General features: G+C 41.3%; 2 protein-coding genes across 5 annotated transcripts in view; one reads left to right on the forward strand and one right to left on the reverse strand.

Annotated features, from left to right (window-relative positions):
* SLC17A5 (solute carrier family 17 member 5) overlaps window positions 1–9,003 on the reverse strand; it is a 58,781-nt gene extending 49,778 nt beyond the window's left edge. The window contains exon 1 of one of the 4 annotated variants that reach the window (XM_029224028.1): window positions 8,798–9,003. In XM_029224028.1, the coding sequence (XP_029079861.1) occupies window positions 8,798–8,891 (94 nt within the window). In that variant the 5' untranslated portion in view covers window positions 8,892–9,003. Of the gene's footprint in view, window positions 1–6,170; window positions 6,470–8,139; window positions 8,771–8,797 lie in introns of those variants that run through there. The other 3 variants (XM_029224031.1, XM_029224029.1, XM_029224030.1) reach the window with 3 other exon arrangements.
* A 93-nt stretch (window positions 9,004–9,096) lies between these two features.
* CD109 (CD109 molecule) overlaps window positions 9,097–22,734 on the forward strand; it is a 152,437-nt gene continuing 138,799 nt past the window's right edge. The window contains exon 1 of the mRNA XM_029224286.1: window positions 9,097–9,116. The gene's annotated coding sequence lies outside the window, so the exon portion shown is untranslated. The remainder of the gene's footprint in view (window positions 9,117–22,734) is intronic.

The raw sequence follows: 22,734 nt of genomic DNA on the forward strand, positions 1-22,734 counted from the left end.
ACGATCTTATGGGGCTGAACTATGGTGCTGCATAGCTCAGAGTGGGACACTGGGCACTGAATTTAATAACAAGAACAATAGGTAATAGGGGCAGGACAGGAATTAAGACGTAGAGAATGGACTTGAGGACACGGGGAGGGGGAAGGGTAAGCTGGGACGAAGTGAGAGAGTGGCATGGACATATAGTCACTACCACATGTAAAATAGATAGCTGGTGGGAAGCAGCCACATAGCACAGGGAGATCAGCTCGGTGCTTTGTGACCACCTAGAGGGGTGGGATAGGGAGGGTGGGAGGGAGGAAGACGCAAGAGGGAAGAGATATGGGGATATATGTATATGTATAACTGATTCGCTTTGTTATGAAGCAGAAACTAACACACCATTGTAAAGCAGTTATACTCCAATAAAGATGTTAAAAAAAAACCCAATAGGTAATAGTTATTGAGCCCGATGTGCTCGATATCAGCCTAAGTGTTTTGCCTATATTAGGGTTATAAAGATTAGCTGAGGTGGGGTACATATAAAATACTTAGAACAGTGCTTAGCACATAATATGCCTTCAAATAACTGTGAATTGTTGTTATTATTATTGCTCTTCCTGGACATTAGGAATTGAGGTAATTTGTTACGGATCAAGGTTATTTCTCATTTGTGAGAAATCAGAAGTTGAAAAAAGAAGTTAAGAAGCTGTTGAAGCGGGTGTTAAGTTCCCAGTGAAACATGCAGAATTGCTGAGCGAGTGGACACCCACCCGGAACTGGTGGGCGCAACCTGCCCTCGCGTGTGACCTTGAAGCACGACTTGCCTGTACGCAGAGGCAAGCACCAGGTAAGCAGACAGCTGGCACTGAGATGGTGTGGTGACAAAGCAGGGAATTTAGAGTGCTGACAAGAAAATAAAGTGTTGGACTGTGATTCTGACCCAAGAAGCAAGTGAAATGGAGAGGGATAATGGTTTAGGAAAAGGCACACTGGAATATAAAATCTCAGGGAGGGCAGGAGCTTCTGTTCTGTTTTGTTCACTGCTGTACACCTTCAATGCCTAGAGCAGTGCCTGGGAGAGTTGGCATACGAATATTTAGGGGGCTTAAAAGCAGAGAGGTGTTTCCTGATGGAAATTTCCTGATGGAACTTCACAATTCTACCTATGAAGTTCTCTTGACGATAGATGAAACAGAGATCTTCTCTCTACTTTTGTATATGTGTGAACTCTTCCATAAAAAGATGAGCGGTCAGTGGGTGGAAGGTCCAGATGAAGTGAGAGTGGTCAAAGTGGAGCAGTTACACAGGCAGGTAGGAAGGAATTCTGGTTGTCGTTAAAGTAGTCATGGGAGATGACAAGGCCCAAGGGGTGACTGAGGAGGGAAGGAAGTCATCAGACACATAGGAGTCTGAGAAGTTGAGGGGACGTGGTGCTGGATGAGGTGCCACTCAAGATCACGGTGGGAATTAGAGTGTAGAAGATGGAGGTGTGTGAGGTGGTAAAGCCTATGATGACTGAAGCAAAGTGCTGGGAAGTGGGCAGAGGAGAAAACCACGTAGGGGAAAGGAGCCTAGCCTAATGGCGTTGCGAGTGGAGGGGTGATTGTCTGGAAGCATCAATGTGGAGTAAGGAAGAGTTGATCCCACCAACTACTACAAGATAACAGAAAATCACCCCGTGAGACAGCAGGGAGGAGTGGTGTGCCCAGAAGGCCAGGTTTCTGCTGCAGCAAGGAGGTGCCTGAGGTGAGGGAAGGCTGCTGAAAAGCTGAGGATGTCCAGCCTTTCTTCATTGTGGGAGGGTCTGGCAGTGGGGAGAAGCAGGCCTGGCTGAGGGGCAAGGAAGTATTGAGCAGTGAGGGGCTGAGACTGAGGCAGAAATCCACGGTCGGGGGCACTGACCTATGCAAAGACGATGACTTTCTCTAGAGGAGGGGGCCTGGACTGGTGAGCCCCCCGACCAGGGGACTGCATTAAAAAAGATTTCCTGGGGCTTCCCTGGTGGCTCAGTGGTTGGGGGTCCACCTGCCGGTGCAGGGGACGCGGTTTTGTGCCCTGGTCCGGGAGGATCCCACGTGCCCCAGGGCGGCTGGGCCCGTGAGCCATGGCCGCTGAGCCTGCGCGTCCTGAGCCTGCGCGTCTGGAGCCGGTGCTCCGCAACGGAGGAGGCCACGGCAGTCAGAGGCCCGCGTACCGCAAAAAAAAAAACGAAAAAAAAACAAAAAAAACATTTCCTATCTAAATGGATAAAACAAGTTTGGCTTTTAAACAGGGTAACATTTAACTGGTCTTAGCCTGCCTTATGGGTAGTTCATTCCTGATAAATCCTTATGTACTCTTAGCTCCCAAATTAATACCCATTTACAAGAAAACACCAAATTCCATTAAAATGGACTCAGTTACTTTAATATTAACATTGATTATCACATGACCCAAGGCCATTTCCCTTCCTTCTGTAACATGGTTGCTGTCTACCAGCGCTCCATACCTTATATTTAAGACTATATTTACACACAAATTACGTTTGTGAAACACAACGCTTATGTAACTGAAGCTTGAATGTAACCCTCTGCCTCCCACACCAAAATAGTAGAGGTAAAAAACAAAACAAAAAATGAAATAAAGCAGAGGATGTGCCATTATAGCTAGAAAATCACAAGTTCCAACAGAGTGTGACATGAAGAATGGGGCCCTTATTCTGTGGTGCCAGCTTCTCTGAGGAATGCAAAATCCAGTCTTCACTGATGGTGATAATAATGATAATAATTAACACTGACAATATGCCAAACTCTATTCCAAGCACTTTCTATTAGCTTATTTAATCCTCACAATAACCCTATAAATTAGGTGTATCATTTTCCCTGATTTACAGGCACAGAGAGGTTAGGTTAGGCAGCAGAACTACGATTGGCCATTAGGCACCCTGCCTCCAGACCCATGTTCTGCCTTTAAACACAAAGAAATGTCTTAGGAGACCTAAAACTGATTTTTCATAACGTGAATGAGCACATTTTGGTGCAACAGTATGTTGAAAATCCATTTAATCAAATACAAGACACATCTCATTCATACAAAAGTAAACCTTCAACTGGTGGAAAGTGTGAGGAATGGAATTTTTATGTGTGTGCCTAATTCCCTCCTCCCTCCTACCTAAATTAGGCAGAAGAATCTATACACTTCCTGTGGTTTACCAGTATTGAGCCGCCCTTCCCCCATCACTTTGTTGTTTTGTTTTTAATTTTTATTGGAGTATAGTTGATTAATAATGTGTTATTTTCAGGTGTACAGCAATGTGAATCTGTTATATACATATATCCATTCTTTTTACGATTCTTTTCCCATACAGGCCATTACAGAGCACTAAGCAGAGTTCCCTGTGCTATACAGTAGGTCCTTATTGGTTATCTATTTTATATATAGTAGTGTGTATATGTCAATCTCAATCTTCCAATTTATCCCTCTCCCCCTTACCCCTTGTAACCATAAGTTTGTTTTCTACATCTGTGACTCTATTACTGTTTTGTAGATAAGTTCATTTGTACCCCCCCTTTTTTTAAGATTCCACATATGAGCAACATCATATCATATTCGTCTTTCTCTGACTTACTTCACTCAGTATGACAATCTCTAGGCTGAAGGAATCAGGCTCCCTGACTTCAGACTATACTACAAAGCTACAGTAATCAAGACAGTATGGTACTGGCACAAAAACAGAAATATAGATCAATGGAATAGGATAGAAAGTCCAGAGATAAACCCACACACCTATGGTCACCTAATCTATGACAAAGGAAGCAAGAATATATAATGGAGAAAAGACAGTCTCTTCAATAAGTGGTGCTAGGAAAACTGAACAGCTACAGGTAAAAGAATGAAATTAGAACACTCCTTCACACCATACACAAAAATAAACTCAAAATGGATTAAAGGGCTTCCCTGGTGGTGCAGTGGTTGAGGGTCTGCCTGCCGATGCAGGGGACACGGATTCGTGCCCCGGTCCGGGAAGATCCCACATGACGCGGAGCGGCTGGGCCCGTGAGCCATGGCCGCTGAGCCTGCGTGTCTGGAGCCTGTGCTCCGCAACGGGAGAGGCCACAACAGTGAGAGGCCCGCATACCGAAAAAAAAAAAAAAAGGATTAAAGACCTAGATGTAAGGCTGGACACAATAAAACTCTTAGAGGAAAACATAGGCAGAACACTCTTTAACATAAATCGCAGCAATATCTTTTTTGATCCACCTCCTAGAGCAATGAAAATAAAAACAAAGAAAACAAAGGGGACCTAATTAAACTTAAAAGATTTTGCACAGCAAAGGAAACCATAAACAAAATGAAAAGACAATCCTCAAAATGGGAGAAAATATTTGCAAACGAAGCAACCAACAAGGGATTAATCTCCAAAATATACAAATAGCTTATGCAGCTCAATATCAAAAAAATAAACAACCCAATCAAAAAATGGGCAGAAGATCTAAATAGATATTTCTCCAAAGAAGACATACAGGTGGCCAAGAAGCACATGAAAACATGCTCAACATCACTAATTTTAGAGAAATGCAAATCAAAACTACAATGAGGTATCACCTCACACCAGTCAGAATAGCCATCATCAAAAAGCCTACAAACAATGAATGCTGGAGAGGGTGTGGAGAAAAGGGAACCCTCCTACACTGTTGGTAGGTAGGAATGTAAACTGGTACAGCCACTATGGAGAACCGTATGGAGGTTCCTTAAAAAACTAAAAATAGAGCTATCATATGATCCAGCAATCCCACTCCTGGGCATATATTTGGGGAAAACCATAATTAGAAAAGACATATGCACCCAGTGTTCATTGTAGCACTATTTACAATAGGCAGGACATGGAAGCAACCTAAATGTCCATCAACAGATGAATTGATAAAGAAGATGTGGTACATATATACAATGGAATATTACTCAGCCATAAAAAAGAATGAAATAATGTCATTTGCAGCAACATGGATGTCCCCCATCACTTTGGTGTGCATCTCTGAAATCTACCTGACTACGTAAAAGCAAATGCTTGAAAAGCAAACCAGTCAGGTTACTGACAGGTTACTGAGAATTCTGTTGTGTTCTGTCAACCTGAGACATATTCTTTTTTTTTTTTTTAAATAAATTTATTTATTTATTTTTGGCTGCATTGGGTCTTTGTTGCTGTGCACAGGCTTTCTCGAGTTGCGGCAACCGGGGGCTACTCTTCATTGCAGTGCACAGGCTTCTCATTGTGGTGGCTTGTCTTTGTTGTGGAGCACGGGCTCTAGGCACGTGGGCTGCAGTAGTTGTAGCACACGGGCTCAGTAGCTGTGGCTCGCAGGCTCTAGAGCGCAGGCTCAGTAGTTGTGGCACACGGCCTTAGTTGCTCCACGGCATGTAAGATCTTCCCGGACCAGGGCTTGAACCTCTGTCCCCTGCATTCGTCTTAACACTACAGAAACATACTTTAATTTTAGCTCTCTCAATAAAGCAGCACTACGCATAACACAAAACCATGTCCTCTTATTCATGACGGAGCAGGGAACTTTCAAATTTGTGAAGGATTCAACAAAAATGATTAAGCATTTTGCAAACAGGAATTTCTCCAACGTAACACAAATGTGGCAGTGTTGTGACGAGGAAGAAGGATGGGACTAAAAACTGGAAGAACTGTGGTTAGTCCTTAATATGGCTACAGCAATAGTGGGACCTTAACCTCTCTGGCCCTCAGCTGTTTACATATAAAATGATGCCCACTTGATAGGAGTTAGTCTCTAAGGTCTTTTAACCGCTGTAAAATTTTACGACGAACATTTTATCAGCTTTTCTCTACTGAAAAATAAAACTATACACATAGGCATAGATAAGGTACAGCTAATTTCATAGAGGTTTGTTCCAGAAACAAACATAAAAGATAAGTAAAACATATGCAAACATACAAAAAGAGAGGTTTTAAGGTCTGCTGAAGGTCTTCAGGCACCAAAAGTGAAAAAAACCCAATTCTGGATGAAAAGTTTTCTTTTGTTTTTTTTTAAACACCTACACTTTCTGGAATGTGCAAAGTAAACATACAGAACATAACTTAAAAAATGTAACTAACGGGCATCGTGTTTCTCCTATTAGCTGTACATGGTAGATAGTATGACTAAAGCTAGGACAAAGGGCACTACTGCGAGAAAATGAGGTAATACCTGGTGCTTCTTATAAAGCGGTTACATCCATCTTTGTCTTTTCCATCCCTTCTCCTGGTGCCCCTCTCCTGTCCTGCTCGCAGCACCCCAGACACAGAGCTTCATTTAAAATATTGTTGATGGGCTTCCCTGGTGGCGCAGTGATTGAGAGTCCGCCTGCCGATGCAGGGGACGCGGGTTCGTGCCCCGGTCCAGGAAGATCCCACATGCCGCGGAGTGGCGGGGCCCGAGAACCATGGCTGCTGAGCCTGTGCGTCCAGAGCCTGTGCTCCGCGATGGGAGAGGCCACAACAGTGAGAGGCCCGCGTACCGCAAAAAAAAAAAAAAAAAAGAAATTAAAATATTGTTGACTAATGCAATACCCTATAACAGTAGGCGCCTCTTCTCTAAAACCCTTATCATATTTTAAATAGCAAAACAAAATGTGTTGCTGCTCTTCTTACTTCACTTTTGCTCTCCAGTGGTATGTAAAGAGTAAAAATAAGAAGGAAAATGGTTATAATGAAGACAGCCGCCTCAAGGCATGAGGAACAGGGCTAAGATCTATACACTCAACCCATGAATCAAGCAGGGATTGTTCTTAAAAGGAATGAATTAATTTTTTTCTTTTTCAATCTACTTTATTGAGGTATATTTTACATACAATAAAATGCTCCCATTTCAAGTGTACAGTTTGGTGAATTTTGACAAATGTATACATCTGTGAATCCCAGTCAAGCTGCAGAACTTTCCCATCTGCATCTTGTACCCTAAAAAGTACCCTAGTGCCTCTGCAGGCAATTCCTTCCTGCCTGTAGCTTCCAGGCAACCACTGATCTGCTTCCTGTTATTACAGATTAGTTCTGCTTGTTTAGAACGTCATACTGATGGAGTCATACATTAATATGGTGGTTTCTTTTGTGTCTGAGACTTACCCACGTTGTTATGTGTATCAGGAATTTCTTTTTATAATACCACCGAGTATGCATGAATATACCACAATTTGTTTATCCATTCACCTGCTGATGAACTGATGGATACGTTGTTTCCAGTTTTTTACTTTTATGAATTAAAGCTGTTATAAACATTGTTTGGTATTATGGTAATGTATGTTTAACTTTAAAATAGATTGCCAGTTTTCCAAAGTAGTTGTACCATTTTACACTCTTACAAGCAAAATATGAGAGTTCTAGTTATTCTGTATGTTGGCCAATATTTGGTATCTTCAGCCATTTTAACTTTAGCCATTCTAGTAAGTGTGTAACGGCTCATTGCGGTTTTAATCTGCATTTTCCTGACAACTACTGACATTTAACATTTGAGCTAAAATTTGATTATATTTATATATATGTCTCCCAATTGCAACAGAATATAGTAGTCTCTAGGGAATATCTTTATTATTTCTGTATTTCCAAACTAGATTATTTTGCAGAAGAGGATTATAGAAATCTAACTCATATGCTATAGAAAAAGATCAGTTTATGGAACTAAGTCTGACTTCCAGGTAAAACGGCATTATGGTACAGTGTTTACATTGAGCGCCCACAAAAATAAGCTCCCAGTTGCCAGATAGAGCTATAATGTTACCACCTCTACTGCCACCATCTGGTAATGATAAAAACAAATTTAGAAGATACCACAGGATTGTACTGTTCTTGGTCAGGAAAAGTCAAATTTCGAATTCAACTCTGTTTCTCATGCACACATCTTTGAAACTATAGAATGCATGCAAACTGATTTATTCTTTAGTTTTAATTTCTTTTAAAGAAGTATAGCAAAATATTTTAATTTCCCCAAATTCAGGGAAGATGCATTGTGAAGTAACTCCTTTTCCATTTGTTGCAAGACTTTGTGCAAATTACCTTAGTGCTCTATCGATAACCTATCTTGAGGATAACCTGTTTCCTAACTTAAGTCGTAGACTGCTGAGACTTAATCGTAGACAGCTATACGGGGGGAAAAAATGTATGCAGTACTTTTAATCTCTTACCGCACAATTTCAAGATATTCGCTGGGTTATCCAATAATTTTCCTCCGCATACTCACAAATGTTAACCTCAGTCCTTTTTTGTGTCTCCTCTTCATGCCCAGGGAGCTAGCTACCAGATCACGTGCTGGAGGGCGAAGAGCTGTGGCAACCTGGCAGTGACACGGAGGAAGAGCCCGCGGCTCCGTCCCGTCCTCTATCCTTCAATTGCAGATTTCTCCCCAGTTCGCTCTTCTACGGGGTCCTCCCCTCCGCCCTCTGCCCATTGATGTCAAGATTCTCCCCAAGTTCGTTCTTCCACAGGGACCCCGGCTCAAAACTACCGAAAATCGCCGGGAGCCCAGCGCCGCCGGCGCCCAGCAGCTCCCCGCCCGGGCCCGCCTGCTGCACCTGCCGAGGCCCCCGGGGCTGCACCTGCCGAGGTCCCTGGGGCTGCCCCTGCAGAAGTCCCGCCCGAGCCTCCGCCCGACCCGGCCCGGCCTCACGGTCCAGCCCGCCTCCTGGGCCCCAGAGCTGCTTCTGGGCACCCGAGAAGGCGGGGGCTGAGTGGGGTCCTAAATGGGCTCCGCGTTCTTAGTCCCCTCGAGCTTAAGCAGCTCTGGACACCCTCTACCTTGGGACCGCCTCCCGCCCGAAGACCCTGGTTCTCTCAGCTGCTCACCGGTTTCCGCCCGCGGGGCGCGCTGCAAGAGCGGCGTGCGGTCCTCGCCCTCCTCGCCGTCGCTCGGGGCAAGATCCGGAACCGGGGACTTCATGACGCCTCCAAGGAGCGGCGGCGCCGACCACCCAGCGGAAAAGAAATCTCAGACTGAACAGCCGAAGACACCCCCGGGCCGCGGTGGCCAGGCCGAGCTGGGCCGCTGGCACCGCCCCCGGCCTGGCACCGCCCCTCGGCCACGTCTTGCCTCGGGCCCCGCCCAGGGGCAGTTACGCAGACTCCGCCCCTGTCGCCATCTTGGGTTCCGGCAACTCGGCAACCGGTAGTAGGGGGGACGGCGGGCTTCGGGCGTCTGGCCTTGCTGCGGCGCGGTTGGCGCCTAGGTAGCTGGCCCGCCGGGTCGCTGGTGTTCTAAGGAACAGCGTTCCCCTCCCTGGCGCTCCCTTTACAAGGAGCTCAGGGAGCAGGGGTGACTGGGAACCTTGAGGCGGGCGGCAGGGGCTTAAATCGTGCGTAATTGAGGGGAGGGCTTGGACCGAACTTGGAGTGGATGTTTTGTATTTGACGTTCAGTTATAGTAGTAAATTGCCGTGAATATTAGCAACCCTGGTACTATCTGCCCGTGACAGCATATTGTCTCTAGGATACCCTTTGAGGCGGAAAACCAGGCAATAGAAACATATTGTTGAGTCCTATGTAATTGCCTACTTCGTAGGTCAAAATAACCCAGTATCAGCAGTTTCATATGGTTCACCCTGTAGAATCATGTGACGTATGTCTCCACAGGTCTAAATCGAACAGGTTCTCCTGGCATTTGCTGACTCTAAGGTAGAAGCGCTAGGAAAATGCACTAGCTTGCCTTGCGGGGAGGGGGTGGGAGTGGGACATACCTCTTCCGACCACAGGCAGTTCTCTGTGGGTCATAAAGAACTGGAGATGGTAGGTGCCCTTGGGGAGTTCATTGCAGCAGGGAAGGAACCCACAAGTCAACAGTTAAATCAGCCAGGTCAGAGGCTTGGTGAGGTCCAGGTGGGAACAAATGAGAGGGTCAGCCTTGTCCGGAGGGGAGGGTGGCAGCGACTGCTGGAGGCATCCCTAACCTCCAGATCGGTAAATGCTAGTAAGGTCATCACGTTACAAGGAGGACAAATCAAGCCTTGATTCTGAGTTACTGAAATTATCCTGTATGAGATTTAAACTGTCCAAGGAGGATTCTGGCCCTTCAGGAATCTTGTAGAGCAATGCCCCTTAAACTTGAATGTAGGAAATCACCAAGCAGTTCCTTTTAAAATTCACGTTCAGGTTTATCAGGTGTGGTATGACAATTAATTAAAAATTTAAAAAAAATAGTTTGGTTTTTATTTGTTAATATATTATAAATTACATTGATTTCTAAAAAAATTGAGGTTTAATTGATTTACAATATATTAGTTTCACGTATACAACATAGTGATTCAAAATTTTTATAGATTATACTCCATTTAAAGTTATTATAAAATATTGCTTATATTCCCTGTGCTGTACAATGTATCCTTGTAGCTTATTTATATTATACAGAGTAGTTAGTATCTCTTAACCCCTACCTCTATCTTGTCCCTCTGCCCTTCCCTCTTCCCACTGGGAACCACTAGTTTGTTCTCTATATCTGTGAGTCTACTTCTGTTTTGTTATATTCATTTGTTTTATTCTTTAGATTCCACATATAAGTGATAACAGTATTTGGTGACAGTTAATTTTATGTATCTACTTGGAGGGTGCTTTTGGATGAGGTTAACCTTTAAATTGGTGAACTCTGGGTAAAGCAGATTGCCCTCTGTAATGTGAGTAGACCTTATTCCATTAATCTAAGGCCTGAATAGAAGACCTACCCTCTGAGCACGGGGGCGGGGGGGGGGGATTGTCTAGCAGATTGCTTTCAGACTTCATTTGCACCATGGGTCTCTAGGCTGCCAGGCTACACGCAGATTTAGGCTGGCCAGCCTTCATAATTGCACAAGCCATTTCCTTATAATTCTTTCTAGCCATTTCCTTATAATTCTTATTATGTCCTGCACGCACACACACACACTATTGGTTCTGTTTCTCTGGTGGACCCTGGCTAGTATATCTGGGATGGGCCTGAGATTCTGTATTGTTAGGAAGCTCACAGGTGACCACAGTTTGAATAGCAAGGTTATAAAAGACTTGAACCAGGGAATAAAGATTCCAACAGACTTGAAATATTTCAAACCACAGGAGGTCCTTTAAAAAAAACAAACAACCCACACTTTTTATTTTAGAAGTTTTAAGTTTACAGAAAAGTTGTAGAGATAGTCCAGAGAGTTTTTCATACCCTTTGCCTTGTTTGACCTGTTGCTGAGGTCTTACATTAGTATGATACATTGATCACAACTAATTAGCCAATATTGATAGATTTTTTTTAAATACATTTATTTATTTATTTTTGACTGCACTGGGTCTTCATTGCTGCACGCGGGCTTTCTCTAATTGCTGCGAGCTGGGGCTACTCTTTTTTGTGGTGCGTGGGCTTCTCATTGCGGTGGCTTCTCTTGTTGCAGAGCACGAGCTCTAGGCGTGGGCTTCAGTAGTTGTGGCATGCGGGCTCAGTAGTTGCGGTGCATGGGCCCAGTTGCTCTGTGGCGTGTGGGATCTTCCCAGTGCAGGGCTCGAACCCATGTCCCTTGCACTGGCAGGCGGATTGCTAACCACTGTGCCACCAGGGAAGTCCCTGATAGATTATTGTTTTGTTTTTTTTCTTTATAAATTTATTTATTTTTGGCTGCATTGGGTCTTTGTTGCTGCACGTGGGCTTTCTCTAGTTGCACTGAGCGGGGGCTACTCTTCGTTGCGGTGCGCAGCCTCCTCGTTGTGGTGGCTTCTCTTGTTGCGGAGCACGGGCTCTAGGCGCGCAGGCTTCAGTAGTTGTGACTCATGGGCTCAGTAGTTGTGGTGCACGGGCTTAGTTGCTCCACGGCATGCGGGATCTTCCTGGACCAGGGCTCGAACCTGTGACCCCTGCATTAGCAGGTGGATTCTTAACCACTGCGCGGCCAGGGGAGCCCTGATAGATTGTTAATGGAAGTTCATACTTTATATTCAGATTTATTTAGTTTTTACCTAATGTTCTTTTTCTGTCCCAGGATTCCATCCAGGATGCCACATTATATTGTATTTAGGCATTGTGTCTCATTGGACTCCTGTAGACTGACAGTTTCTCAGACCTTCCTTGTTTTTACTGATCTTGAAAGTTTTGTAGAGTACTGGTAGGTTTTGTAGAAAGGCTCCCGATTTGACTTTGTTCGATGTTTTTATTATAATTAGACTGGGGTTATGGGGTTAAAGACCACAGAGGTAAAGTGCCATCCTCACCACATAATTTCAAGGGAATATGCTGTCAACATAACTTATCACCGATGGTTATCGCTGATGGTGTTAAACTTCATCACATGCCTGAGATGGTGTTTGTCAGGTTTTTCCTCAAGTTCCTCTTTTTTTCCCCCTCCCGTTCCATTCTTTTCACTCAGTATGTGCAGCCTCTACTTGAGGGGTAGGGACTTTATGCTTCACCGGTTTGAGGGGCAGAATTGTTTTGTATGGGAGAAGTGTCTGTTTCCCACCCTTTGTTTATTTTATATATTTTTTAAAATTAGGGACTCTTATTTATGTATTTTTACATTTTTATTTACCATTGGAGCATAGTTTATTAACAATATTGGGTTAGTTTCAGGTGTACAGCAAAGTGATTCAGTTATACATATACATGTATCTCTTCTTTTGCAAATTCTTTTCCCATTTAGGTTATTACAGAGGATTGAGCAGAGTTCCCTGTGCTATACAGTAGGTCCTTGTTGGTTATCGGGTTTTTTTGGCTATGATGTGCGGCTTGCAGGATCTTAGTTCCCCGACCAGGAATTGAACCTGGGTCATGGCAGTGAAAGCACAGAGTCCTAATCACCGGACCTCCAGGGAACTCCCATGGTTATCTGTTTTGAATATAGCAGTGTGTACATGACAATCCTGAACTCCCAATCTCTCCCTCCCTCCCACCCCCATTTGTTTATTTATTCAATCATTTATTTGTATTAGTATGGACTCATGGTTATTTATCTTATACTTTGGGTTATAATGCAACACTTTGTTATTTATTTTATTACTCAAATCGTTCCAGCTTTGGTAATTGGGAGCTCTTTCAGTTGGCTCCTGTGCCCCTTTTATATGCCCCTGCTGTGTTTTTTGAGCACTACCTTACTTTCTGGTATTACAAGCTGTCCCAGCTCATCCTGTATAGTCTCTGCTCCTGCCATTTCTCCAAGGTGAATGATATTAGAAACCAAGATGGGTGCTGGGTGTACTTCTTGTTACATTGATTCCAGGCCCAATTTTTTTTTTTTTTTTTTTTTTTTTTTGCGGTACGCGGGCCTCTCACTGCTGTGGCCTCTCCCGTTGCGGAGCACAGGTTCTCGACGCACAGGCCCAGCGGCCATGGCTCACAGGCCCAGCCGCTCCGCGGCACGTGGGATCCTCCCGGACCAGGGCACGAACCCGTGTCCCCTGCATCGGCAGGCGGACTCTCAACCACTGCGCCACCAGGGAAGCCCCAGGCCCAATTTTTTGTTATTGTTTTCTTTTATAATCTTCTCAAGAGGATTAAAAAAGAAAAGTGTAAGATAACACCTTTTTCTTCCTTATTTCTGGCATTTAATTCCTGCTCACTACCATAGAAGATTGTTGTTGATGTTATTTATTTTTTGGTTAGTAATTCCTTTCTTTAACAACACTCTAAACCAGTACTGTTCAATAGAAATATAACGCAAGACATATATGTAATTTAACATTTTCTAGTAGCCTCATTAAAAACTTAAGAAACAAAAAAAAAGGTGAAATTAACTCTATAATATACATTCTTTAACCCAATATACCAAAAATGTTACCAATTCAACATCTAATCAGTATAAAACACTTAATAAGATATGTTACATTCTTTTTTTCAGTGCTAATTCTTCGAAACCTGGTGTGTATTTTATACTTACAGCACATCTTCGTTAAGACCAGTCACATTTCAAGTGTTTAATGACCACACGTGGCTTGGGCTACCATTTTGGACAGCACAGTTGTAGACCATGTGAGGACTTATTTTTTTCCCCCCAAATCCTGTGTTTACATGGGAAAAGAGTGTCTTCTGAGCAGTGCCTAGTTCAAAAGAATCTAGCTGTTTATTTCCTCTATAAAATGAAGATTATAATAGAAACAACTATTATTGGTAAACAACTCATAGGGTTATTATGAGGAATAAATAAGATAATGCATGCAAATCATGGTATATGATGGGTAGTCTCAATATGTGTTAGCTATTATCATTTTTATTAAGTTTGTTTTGGAAAATGAGCTCACCCATCTTAAGAACTTTATTTATTTTGAAATATAGTTCATTTGCAATGTTGTGCTAGTTTCTGGTGTACAGCAAAGTGATTCAGTTATACACACACACACACACACACACACACACACACACATATTCTTTTTCATATTCTTTTCCATTACGGTTTATTACAGGATATTGAATATAGTTCCCTTGTTGTTTATCTGTTTTATATATAGAAGTTTGTACCTGCTAATCCCAGAATCCCAATTTATCCCTCCCCCCACCCCCTTTCCTCTTTGCAACGATAAATTTATTTTCTATATCTGTGAGTCTGTTCCTGTTTTGTAACTAAATTCACTTGCGTCATATTTTAGATTTCACATATAAGTGATAGCATATAATGTTTATCTTTCTCTTTCTGACTTACTTCACCTGGTATGATAATCACTAGGTCCATCCATGTTGCTGCAAATGGCATTATTTCATTTTTTTTTGTGGCTGAGTAGTATTCAATTGTATTTATATACCACATCTTCTTTATTCATTCATTTGTTGATGGACATTTAGATTGCTTCCATGTCTTGGCTATTGTAAACAGTGCTGCAATGCATGTATCTTTTCAAATTATGGTTTTCCCCGGACATATGCCCAGGAGTGGAATTGCTGGGTCATATGGTAGCTCTATTTTTACTTTTTTAAGGAATCTCCATACTGTTCTCCATAGTGGCTGTACCAGTTTACATTCCCACCAACAATGTAGAGGAACTCCCTTTTGATTTTCCTTATACCTCTTTTAAAACACGTATCACATTCTATCTGGAATTACATGGTTAGTAGTTGGCTGTGCAGCTGTTTTAGTTCCTTTTTGTGACTGTAGGTGTCCTAGGAGCTGGTACCAAGTCTCATTTATCTCTGTGAGCTGAGACGTTCCTAACCATGTTTCTTTCACTGTGCTTATCATGTTTCACAGTGCCTTATCATGTTGGTCATGGTGAAACTACCAAGGTGAGAATTTCAAGTAGGTAGGAATATATAGGGATTAAAAAACTCAATGGAGAGACAAATATTTGAATCACTAAATTTAGAAATAAAGTCGGTAAAGGAATTTTTGGATGAACAGTGTGGCCCTATAAAATCATCCTTTATCCCAGATTTTCCTCTAAAGTAAATAGTTATAATCACAAATGATAATGATTATTGAGATATAATGGTTATTGAGATATTTTTTTCAATGTTTTAATTTATTTTTTTTCGCCAAACTTGACAGTTGATCATCAGAGAGTTGATTTTTTCGGATTAATTTCAGAATTCTTTGTCATTTTATGGTTTTGAATCTCTAGGATTTAGCAACTATTTTCTTTAAATTGTGTCATATTATTTTGTATGAAGAAACATTTCACCATTTGGAGACCTTTTCCTCATAGAATTCTGTGAGTTAAATTCCACTGATCATTTTTTTCCTCAAATTATCTTTGTAACTTATATAGAATATTAGTCAAAATATTTGCTCAGAAAATAGAGTTTTGCAAAGGAGAAACACTAAAACTTTAAGTACCACAGATCAGCCTGACTTAAAACAACGACCTAATGTAATTATTTAAGAAAGAGTGTAAAAATATTTTAAAAGGATAGGATTGGTAGGAAAATTTCTATTAAGTCTAAGGTTTCTCTCTAATATATTTTCCTTATAATACAGGCATCACAATTCTGATTTCAAACTTTATTACAAAGCTATAGTAATTGAAACAGTACTGGCATAAAAATGGTTACATAGACCAATGGAACAGAATTGAGAGCCCAGAAATACTCACACTTATAAGGTCAACTAATATTTGACAAGGGTGCCAGTAATATTCACTGGGTCAAGGTTAGCGTCTTCAATAACTGGTGTTGGGAAAACTGGACAACTACATGTAGAAGTGTGAAATCGGACCTCTATCTTATATCATTTACAAAAATCAACTCAAAATGCATTAAAGACTTAAATGGGAGACCTGAAATTGTAAAACCCCTTAGAAGAAAACATAGGAAAAAAGCTCCTTGACATTGGTCATGGCAATGATTTTTTGGATATGACACTGAAAGCACAAGCAACAAAATGAAAACTAAGTGGAGCTACATCAAACTAAAAAGCTTCTGCATAGCAAAAGAAACAATCATCAGAATAAAAAGAATGGGAGAAAATATTTGCAAACCATCTGTCTGATAAGGGATTAATATCCTAACACACCTAAAGGAACGCATAGAATTCAACTAGATAAAAACCAAATGGTCTGATTAAAAAATGGGTGAAGGACTTGAATAGACTTCTTTTCCAAAGAAGACATATGAATGGCCAAACAGGTACATGAAAAGATGCTCAGCATCACTAACCATCAGGGAAATGCAAATCAAAATCATGAGGTATCACCTCACACCTGTTAGAATGGCTATTATCAAAAAGACAAAAGTTAACAAATGTTGGTGAAGCTGTGGAGAAAAGGGGACCCTTGTGCACTGTTGGTGGGAATGTAAATTGGTGCAGCCACTATGGAAAACAATATGGAGGTTCCCAAGAAATTAAAAATAGAACTACCATATGATCCAGCAGTTCCACTTCTGGATATATATCTGAAGGAAGTGGAGTCAGGATCTCAAAGAAATACCTGCACTCCCATGTTCACTGCGGCATTGTTCACAGTAGCCGAGATATGGAAACAACCTAAGTGTCCATTAACAAATGAATGGATGAAGAAAATATGATGGAATATCATTCACCTATATAAAAAAGGAAATTTTGCCTCTTGTGACAACATAGATGGACCTCGAGGACATTATGCTAAGTAAAATGTCAGACAGAGAAAGACAAGCATTGTATGTTCTCACTTATATGTGAAATCTAAAAAAGCTGAACTCGGAAATAGAGAGTAGGATGCTTGTTGCCGAGGGCTGGGGGTGGGGTGAGGAAAATGGGAACGATGTCAGTCAAAGGGTACAAACTCCCAGTTACAAGATCAATAAGTTCAAGGGATCTAATGTATAGCATGGTGACTATAATTAACAACACTGTATTATGTATTTGAAAGTTAAGAGAGGAAATCTTAAATGTCATCACCACACTCGTGCACACAGAGAGACAATTATACGAGGGGATGGAGGTGTTAACTAACCTTACTGTGGTATCATTTTGTAATATATACATATGTTAAATCATCACATTGTATACCTTAAAAGCTTACATAAGTTGTATGTCAATGTCTCAACAAAGCTGGAAAAAATATTTCTCCATTCCCTGGTTAAGTATCATCTACATGTACCTTAGTGCTCTCTCTGCATAATATAGGTCTGATACTGTTACCCCTTTTAAAAACCCTTCAATGGTAGCTTATTGCCTGGGTCTTCACGTTTTTGATTGTGTACTCCATCAGTAAAAATTCTGAATATGGACCCAACTTGTGTCTTTTTCTTTATAAATTACACACACACACAGACACACACACACATACACACATTACACTCAACAAACACTCAAAATTAAAAAGGATGAGAAAATATAAATACAAATAGATGTTCTGGTTTTTTCCTGAATTGGTTTGCATATGCTCCGGAGTGAGTGCACCCCACTTTGGAGACTACTTGTCTAGAAGATAAAATGCAAATTCTTTGGTGGAGAACACAAGATCCTTACAGACTGGCACCAGTATCCATTTATCTTCCACACTTCCTGCACCCGCTTGGTGCTTTACACATTGGACTGCACACCATGTTTTCCTTGTTTGCTTCTTTTGTGCATGGTGAGTTCTTATTTGTCCTTAGACTAAAATGTCACATTTTTTTAAAGATCTCTTGACAATCTCTCCTTTTTTCTTGCTCTCGTGTGTGTTGTCCATACCTTTATTATAGCACATAGTGTTATCTAAGACGGTTTATAGTGTGTGAGTCATTCCTTGAGAACAGGGACCTTGACTTACTTATCTCCCATTCCAGCTCTAAGCAGACAGAGCAGCTTAAGAAATATTTACGGAGCTTCGTATTATGTGTGAGGGCCTGTCCTGGGTGCTATGAGAGTGTATGAGATGAATAAACATGATTTCTGCCTCCAAGGAGTTTATAAGTAAAATGTACCTTGAAGGAAATATTTCTTAATTACTGTCCAAGGGAAGTATAAATATTTCTCTAACAATTATGAAAGTTAGAGGACATATTTTTAATTTATATGTTCTAGAGAGCCAGTGGTATATGATTAATGTATTCGAGAGGATGAGTGATAATATTTTTAGAAAGGAATTTCAAAAACGAACAGTCTGGGCGTACTTTCCCATATCCTGTTTACTTCAGGCGGCTGTACTGACAGATGTCCTCGGGCAGTGATCGAAATATAAACAAAATAAGGCAGGTAAATGTGAACAGTTTTTCGTCATGTTTACGTGAAAGCGTGCACTCAATTATTTTTATAGCAGAGTTTAAATTTCCTCAGTGCTTTTCAACCTAACAATTGAGTAATTATTGTAATATACCCACAGACACGTGGGAATTATAACTATTTTAACTAGTGCATGGCAATTGAATGAAATTTGTCCAAGATCAGTGAGAGCCACTATTACAATTCAGATTTATTGCCTTTTCTAGAATTCAAACCCGAGGATGGTGCTTCTTCATAATTTTCTTGATTTTCTACATCTCCTGTGTTACCCTTGCATCTTAAAACTTTTGAGTACAATTTGGCTTAGTCTTGGAAGTCATTTCAATGATAGGTATATGATATGTAAAGTTAGTTGCTGATTATAAATTATATGGCATTTTCTTTGTCAGTTTCCTTTCACTGATTTGCTATAGAGAAGCTGAAAAAGCAGTCACTTAAAAAAGAGATATAAGTACTTTTGCCTCTGTGAAAAGCCTGGAAAAGACCGATACGTAAAATTTAAATACACTGAAAAATTTAGAAGATATGTCGTAGTTTTATCTCTTCAACTTCAGGGAATTTAAAATACATCAATTTTTGCAAATGTTGTGAATTATCAGTGAAGCAGACAGTGAATCAACTGGGAAAATCACACAAGAAGAAGAAGAAACAGGATGACCTTCAGAACTAAGCTAAAACTGCGTGCAAAGCAACTCAAAATTGAATGACTCAGGCAGATTAGAAGATTAAGGTTCAAATCTGTTCTTCTAACTAGTACTTGAAGCCACAGTGCTGTTGAGTCAGTCCTCCTGATAATCCCTCTCGGTCAGAATTCTCTCCACATATCCGTTCCTATTTCCTGACTAATGAAGGATATACTGGCTTAGAAACTAATTGTTGTTGTTTTATAACAGAAAAAATAATCTGAGATAATGGGATCTGGATAGTAGAAAGTGTTACAACATCACTATAACCTGCTAATTAACACAGAAGCAACTTATTTTTCTGATGGTTGTATTCCTAAAAGTTTTATATAAATTCAACCGTATTTAAGATGACACATGAGAGTTTGCTGCTTTTTAGAGAAGCTATGATCAATCCCTTTGTAGAGGGATAGCTGAATTTTCATTCTTTAGGTTTTTTTTTTTTTTTTTTGGCTGCGTAGGGTCTTTGTTGCTGTTCGTGGGCTTTCTCTAGTTGCAGCAAGCGGGGGCTACTCTTCATTGAGGTGTGTGGGATTCTCATTGCAGTGGCTTCTCTTGTTGCGGAACACGGGCTCTAGGTGCGTGGGCTTCAGTAGTTGCGGCTTGTGGACTCAGTAGTTGTGACTCGTGGGCTTAGTTGCTCCGTGGCATGTAGGATCTTCCCAGACCAGGGCTTGAACCACTGTCCCCTGCATTGGCACATGGATTCTTAACCACTGCGCCACCAGGGAAGTCCCAGGTATTCTTTTTTTTAGATGTTGGGGGTAGGAGTTTATTAATTAATTAATTTATTTTTGCTGTGTTGGGTCTTCGTTTCTGTGCGAGGGCTTTCTCTAGTTGTGGCAAGCAGGGGCCACTCTCTATCACGGCCTCTCTCTATCATGGCTTCTCTTGTCGCGGAGCACAGGCTCCAGACGCGCAGGCTCAATAGTTGTGGCTCACGGACCTAGTTGCTCCGCGGCATGTGGGATCTTCCCAGACCAGGGCTCGAACTCGTGTCCCCTGCATTAGCAGGCAGATTCTCAACCACTGCGCCACCAGAGAAACCCTCAGGTATTCTTTTTAATAGGACACATTTATAGTTGTTTTCTGTACCAGTAATTTAAGTAAAAAGAAAAATGCAGTTATGTTGGGCTTATCTTTCTAATTGAGTTGCTCAGGAATAAAAATCGCAATCTTACAACTCACTAGTTAGAATGCTAATAAAACACAATATTAAAATTTAATCCTTTCTGTGTTTAAAAAATTCCATCAGAACTGGTTACATCAGTTGGTGAGGTGTTACCAGTCTCCATCAATAGACCCCTTTTGGTTTGTCTACAAACAAGCAAGCACCAAAGGACAAAAATCCAAACAACTAAAGCAAAACTGAAACTCAGAGTTTTAGTGATTGATTAATCCCTCCAACTCCAAGTAAAAACCAACATCAAGAGACATAATTAATAATGCTATGTAGTGACATCCTTACATATAAATGAAAGCAGTCAAAGTAGGTCACAGTTTTAACTTACAAGATGTGGCTATAAAATAACGAGATTGTATGAAGGAGTGAAGAAATGGCTCTTACTAGAGTTTTACAAAGAAAGTTCCAAAAGTATTTTGAGGGATAGAGAATTGGAGAAAAGGCATTTAATCTGTTAAAACTTGTGTTCTCTTTTACATTAATTTGTGTTTATTTGAAAAAAAAATCCCAATAGTCTATTGTTTTATTGTCACACTATTGTCTCTCAAGTAGCCAAGCTGACAGCTAAGCCACAGTGATGTCCGCAGAGGTGGACCCCATACAACGCTTTCTGTGGAGAAGAGTATCAGTGAGTTGATAGGAAGACACGGTCTTTTATTGGGACTGCAAGGTGGAGCTGTAGAGGACTTATCTGAGGGAGAAGAGATGATCAGATTAAGGTCAAAAACTAAGGTTATTAACCTCCTAGAATATCTCTGCACCAACAGTGCTTGTGTGCTGCAACTCATGTGGTAACCCCCCCCATTACCACTTTGATCCAATGTAATAGGATACACTGGACTCAGTACCTGTTATGTGTCAGGCACCATGGTAAGCACTAATGCATATTATTTAATCCTGAAAGCATCTATAGGTCTAGGTATCATTATTCTCACTTCATAACTAAGGAAAGCTGAACTCAGAGAGAGTGACATTGCTTAAGCACAAAGATTAGAATGTGTCTGTTGCCTGTCTGGGCCTGACCCGGCTCAGCTTTCAAGATCAAGGGTGTTCGGGGTGGTATGGTTGTAGAGAGAATGTATGTCTGTCTTACTCCAAATCCCATGTTCTTTCCATGCTGCTATCCAGTAGATCACCTATGTAATTCTTCATTCACAGGGTGCTAAAGTTTTCTTGGCTTGGGTGTTAGTGCATTATCTGAACCCAACATCAAGGGGAAGGGTCTGAGGATGAGGGGTAATTGGTGTGCTAGAGAGCGCATAGGGCTAGCACTGAGGAGACCAGATTCCATCAAGTCCAAGGGGCTGGCAAAGGGAACTCCAAGAGGGTTAGAAGGCAGGTAGACACAGGATGCCAAAAAACAAGGATAAAAGAGCTTTTGATGACATTTCGTCTTAAAACACACCAAATGGCCCGGGAAGGACAATTTTGAAAACAAAACTCAGTCTGCACTTGGCGGGCTGTCCAAAAGTGGTGCACGTTTGGACTGGGGTAGGGTTCCTGGCTGCTGACCTCATTACTTCTGAGAGCTTTCATTGTGTTTCAGTCATCGTTTTCCTTATTGGCATTTTCTGATTACTTAGGCATAGGAATGAGTAAATAAAATGCTTTGATGCAGGTTTAAAAAAATGAACGCTATCCTACCTTTGTAAAGCTTGGAAGAGACTTTCAAGGCTAGCTTCAGTTGTGTCTGAGTCATTGTTGGCTTTTTTCTGATTACTTAAGCAAGGGAATGTATAAATTGAGTGCTATGATGCAGGTTTAAGGAAATTACTCTACTTTTGGATTAGACTGCCAATACATTAAGCTTGAAAATGAATTCCAGTTACTGCTTAGCTAAGGCTCAGTCGTCCCCATACAGTCCCCCTTCATGGCTGTGCAGCAGGTAGTCCTAAACTGAAAACCCAGCCTACGTTCTAATCTACTTTGTTATGCCCTTTGGTCATGAGGGAAACAGATCAGAACAATCCTTAAAAAACATTTCAAAGTACATGCCTTAGAATAAACGTTTCTTTATGAAAAATTTCAAACATGCATGAAAGTAGAGAGAATAGAATAATAAACTACTATTGACAATTAACTTGATTCTGATGACTATCAGTATTTTGCCATGTTTGTTTCATCTATCTCCCATTCAACTAACTTGTGTCACCCTGGTCCCCCCCTTACTCCATAGCCATCACCAGACTATTTTAAACCAATTACCAGACATCATTTCGTACATTTCAGGTAAAAGGTTAAAAAATGATGATGCTGGGACTTCCCTGGCGGTGCAGTGGTTAAGAATCTGCCTGCCAATGCACAGGACAC

The sequence above is a fragment of the Monodon monoceros genome, unplaced genomic scaffold, assembly GCF_005190385.1.
Source record: "Monodon monoceros isolate NGI ecotype Baffin Bay Population unplaced genomic scaffold, NGI_Narwhal_1 Super_Scaffold_15, whole genome shotgun sequence".
Classification (NCBI taxonomy): Eukaryota; Metazoa; Chordata; class Mammalia; order Artiodactyla; family Monodontidae; genus Monodon; species Monodon monoceros.